Source organism: Penaeus vannamei, chromosome 20 (assembly GCF_042767895.1).
Source record: "Penaeus vannamei isolate JL-2024 chromosome 20, ASM4276789v1, whole genome shotgun sequence".
Classification (NCBI taxonomy): Eukaryota; Metazoa; Arthropoda; class Malacostraca; order Decapoda; family Penaeidae; genus Penaeus; species Penaeus vannamei.
Window position 1 is genome coordinate 475,454 of NC_091568.1, and position 4,642 is coordinate 480,095.

Here is a 4,642-nt window from a genome sequence, read left to right on the forward strand (position 1 = left end):
TTATCTTTGTCTCTCCTTATTCCCTTCTTTATTATCTTGGTCTCTCCTCCACCCGACGCCCACCTCACACGGACGAGGGCGGCGTCGAGGGGAGAGAGAACACGAGGAGCACGACAGGGGCGGCGGTGTGACATCGTGGGCGGCGGCGAGAGGAGGGGCGAGAGAAGGTCAAGCTGAGGGCAAGAAAGGGGCAAGAGGAATGCAAAGGGAGGGCAAGAGGAAGGGCGGTGGTGTGCCCTTGCTAGGGGGCGACGAAGAGGGGCGAGGAAGGGCGGCAGTGTGCCACTGTAGGGGACGGCGAAAGGTGAACGAAGGGAGGGCAAGAGGAGGCCCGACAGGAGGGCAAGAGGAAGACCGATAAGAGGGCAAGAGGAGGCCCGACAGGAGGGCAAGAGGAAGACCGATAAGAGGGCAAGAGAAGGCCCGACAGGAGGGCAAGAAGAGGACCTAGAAAAGAGGCCCGACAGGAGAGCAAGAGGAATCCCGAAAGGAGGGCAAGAGGAGGCCCGAGAGAAGGGCAAGAGGCGGCCAAGGCAAAGGAGGGCAAGAGGAAGACCGATAAGAGGGCAAGAGGCGGGCAAGGCAAAGGAGGTAGGCCCGGGCTCGTGCAGGAGTTCGATGCCCAGCCTACCGTGGCGAGATTGACAGCTGTATGGGAGAGCTCCGAGTTGGCGGCTGTGTGACGGAGATTAATGTGTTGGGCGGGCAGGGGGGGGAGGAGGAGGAGGAGAAGAAGGAGGAGGAGGAGGGAGAGGAGGAGGAGGAGGAGGAGGAGGGGGAGGGGGGGAGGGGGAAGAGGAAGAGGAGGAGGTGATGGATGTAGAGGGAGGAGGAGGAGGAGGTAGAGAAGGAGGGGGGAGGTGAGTAGGGGGAGGAGGAGGAGGAGGAGGAGGAGGAGGAGGAGGGGAAGTAGGAGGAGGAGGAGGAGGGGGAGGGGAAGAGGAAGAGGAGGAGGTGATGGATGTAGAGGAGGGAGGAGGAGAGGTAGAGAAGGAGGGGAGGATGAGTAGGGGGAGGGAGGAGGAGGAGGAGGAGGAGGAGGAGGAGGAGGAGGAGGAGGAGGAGGAGGAGGGGAGGGGGAAGAGGAAGAGGAGGAGGTGATGGATGTAGAGGAGGAGGAGGAGGAGGTAGAGAAGGAGGGGGAGGATGAGTAGGGGGAGGAGGAGGGAGGAGGAGGAGGAGGAGGGAGGAGGAGGAGGAGGAGGAGGAGGGGGAGGGGAGGGGAAGAGGAGAGGAGGAGGTGATGGATGTGAGGGAGGAGGAGGAGGAGGTAGAGAAGGAGGGGGAGGGATGAGTAGGGGAGGAGGAGGAGGAGGAGGAGGGAGGAGGAGGAGGAGGAGGAGGAGGAGGAGTAGGAGGTAGAGGAGGAGGAAGAAGAAGAAGAAGGTGAAGAAGAGGAGGAGGAGGATGTATAGCAGGAGGGGTAGGAAGTGGAGGAGGAAGAGAATGTATAGCAAGAGGGGGAGGAGGAGAAGAGGAGGTAGGCGGTAGACAGTGAGGTAGAAACTGGAGAAGACATCAAGGAGAGAGCTGGACCACGGCAGCGATCCTCGAGTTTAAAACACGGAAATCTATCACATACCGAACCTCTCCAACCCCTCCCTTCCCTCCCCTTCCCTCCCCATCAACCACACCAACCTCCCTCCCCCTCCCTGCGCTCAGCCCCTCCCTCCCCCTCCCTGCACTCAGCCCCTCCCTCCCCTCCCTGCACTCAGCCCCTCCCTCCCCCTCCCTGCGCTCAGCCCCTCCCTCCCCCCTCCCCCATAGCCAAAATTCATCCTCCTTATCGACCTAAAGATCTGCAAATACTAAACATTCCCCGGGGGCGCCGCGCCATGACGCTCCTCAGAGCCAACAATAAAGCACATGATTAAAAATTCGCGCGTAATCCCTTCCTTGTTATAGAGCACGTTTCTCCACACAAAGAACAGAACCAAACTTAAACAGATTTCACGCTGGCGAACTGTTTGTGCATGATGCGGCAACACGGGAGGCCCTACTCCGCCCTCCTCTACGGCTCACGCGCGCCCGGGACCCCGCTGCGAATACCAACCTAAGGCCAGAGTCAACACTGGCATTGTCTTGGCCCGAGGGAACGCAGGGGCGGCGGTGGGCAGGAATCCGTGGCGGGGAATTCGGCTGTTTACCCGCGCAAGAGCAGCGTCCACTGGGTCAAAACAGCTCTGACATCACATGTAAACACAACCCGACGCGGGCTCTTTCAGGGGGGCTACGGAGCTAAAAGAGAACTGGTCTTTTAAAAAAATATTGTCTCCTGCCATCATATCATCTCTAGAATACGAAGCAACTCGTGATAAATACTGCGGTTAACACTACACTGCGATTAATGAAAGATGACGATAGCAAGAATTCATAAAAACAAATCAATACCCGTGAGAAATCTACGGGTCCGACTACCCGGGTTTCGCTAACTGCCGGCCTGTTGCTGCGTTCGTCACGCCGGTCAGAAATGCGTGATTTAAAGCGGTGTTTAAGGTCAGGGAAATACACTTTAAGCCTAAGGGAACGTGACGGCGGTGCGTAACGCCGATAAAGCTACTTTAAAGGGTCCCGGAACACCTTAGGAACTCATAACAATAAAAATGTAATCATTCGTTAATGTTTACTCACATTCCCCGTAGTTGTTCATTCGCGAAACACGAAAAAAAGGTAACAGACTAAAAAACTAAAACCCACATATAACCCAAGGGGAAAAAAACACACACACATCATAATACAAGAATAATAATAATTTAAAAAATGCACAGAACATTCCTGAAACACACCGTTCTCTCTCTGTCTCTTCTTCGCCTCCTTCCATTTATCCGGTCCGCCACCTCCTCATACGAAAACTTTCCTCATTACTCCGACTGCCTCATTTCCTCTCCTGCCTCCGTAATGAGTCAATGTCTCCCTCTAATTACTCTCTACCTTGCGCACGTCTTCAACTCTTAATTAGTATCATTTCACTCGAGTCGATGCTGCCGTTTCGAATTTTTTTGAATGAATTTATGGACTTGCTGGGGAAGGGGGGGGGGTTGAGGTTTCTTTATGCTGTGTGTGTTTGTGTTATTGTGATTGTGTGTGAGTGTGAGTGTGAGTGTGAGTGTGAGTGTGAGTGAGTAAGTGTGAGTGTGAGTGTGAGTGTGTGTGTGTGTGTGTGTGTGTGTGTGTGTGTGTGTGTGTGTGTGTGTGTGTGTGTGTGTGTGTGTGTGTGTGTGTGTGTGAGTGTGAGTGAGTGTGAGTGTGAGTGTGTGTGTGTGTGTGAGTGAGTGTGTGTGTGTGTGTGTGTTTGTGTTTGTGTTTGTGCGTGAGTGTGAGTGTGTGTTTTTGTTTATTTGTTTGTGTGTTTGTTTGTGGGTGTGCTTTTCTTCTCGGCGTTTGAGTTACCAGTAACTCTCTGAATTACCCTCTCTCTCTCTCTCCTTCTCCCTCTCCTTCATCTCCCTCCCCCTCCCTGTCCCTCTCCCTTTCCCCGCCAGGCCCAACCCCCCCCCAAAAAAAAAAACACACACAAAAAAAAAAAACACACACACACACACACAAAACACACACACAAAAAAAAAACACACACACAAAAAAAAATCCAATACCGACGGCCAATTTATGGAGGAAAAATTAATCGGCCGCATTTGGGCCTCCTCTCTCCTCCCAGGGACGCGACACAAAGAGGTAATTTACCAGCCAATTCGAGGGCAATTATGAGACGCGTTGCATGTGAATAATTGCAACGGCACAAGAGATCGCCGGAAATAGGGACGGAGGTCGTTCTCTCTCTCTCTCTCTCTTGGCCCTTAATGACGTGGTTAAGGGCTGACGATGAGGCTGCGCTCGGTGGGGTCGTCTGTAGACCTTCGGTGGGGAAGGGGGAAGAGAGGGAGTGGGAGGGGGAAGGGAAGGGAGGGGAGGGGATAGGAAGGAAGGGGAGGTGGAGGAGAGAGGGAAGGGGGAGGGGAGGGAGAGGAGGGAGGCGAAGAGGGGAAAGGATGGAGAGAGGGAGGAGAGGGGGTGAGGGGTGGAGAGGGAAAGGATGGAGAGAGGGAGGGAAGGTGAGGGGAGGGGAGGGGAAGGAATGGAGGGAAAGGTGCATGAGACAGGGGAGAGGGAAGGAGGTGAGGGAGGAGAGGAGAGGAGAGTTGCAGGAGACAGGATGGGGAATAGGAAGGGGGAAGGAGAGTGGAGAGGAAGGAGGAAGGGAATGGATGAAGATGAAGAGGGAAGGCGATGGAGAGGAGATGGAGGGAAGGAGAGGAAGGAGGAGGGAGAGGAAGGAGTGGAGGGAGAGGGGGTGAAGAGAGGGGGAGAAAGGAAAAATGGGAGGGAAGGGAAGTGGGGGGGAGACGGGGAGCTGCGTTGAGGAAGGAAGGGGGGGTCGGGGAAAGCTGAGGTGGAAAAGCTGGAGAGGGAAAGGTGGAAGGAGAGGAGGAGGAGTTAAACGAAGAAGTGAGTGGGAGAGGACGAGAGAGGTATAGGAGAAGGAAAAGGACGTAAAAATGGAAAAATATGAACGAAAGAAGGGAGCATGGGAGAGAAGAGAAGAATAAGAAAAGAAGTAGACCGAAGGAAGAAACAATAAACAACAGATATACCACCGAATTAGCAGACGAAGAGACGAAAAAGAAAGTCAACGCGAGCAACTTTC

General features: G+C 54.3%; 1 protein-coding gene across 1 annotated transcript in view; it reads right to left on the minus strand.

Moving 5' to 3' along the window:
• Positions 1-2,650, minus strand: part of LOC113824819 (uncharacterized) — an 11,828-nt gene extending 9,178 nt beyond the window's left edge. The window contains exons 1-2 of the mRNA XM_070135625.1: positions 2,632-2,650; positions 2,054-2,167 (exon numbers count right to left, since the gene is read on the minus strand). Of these exons, the coding sequence (XP_069991726.1) occupies positions 2,054-2,167; positions 2,632-2,650 (133 nt within the window). The remainder of the gene's footprint in view (positions 1-2,053; positions 2,168-2,631) is intronic.
• Positions 2,651-4,642: the final 1,992 nt, after the last annotated feature.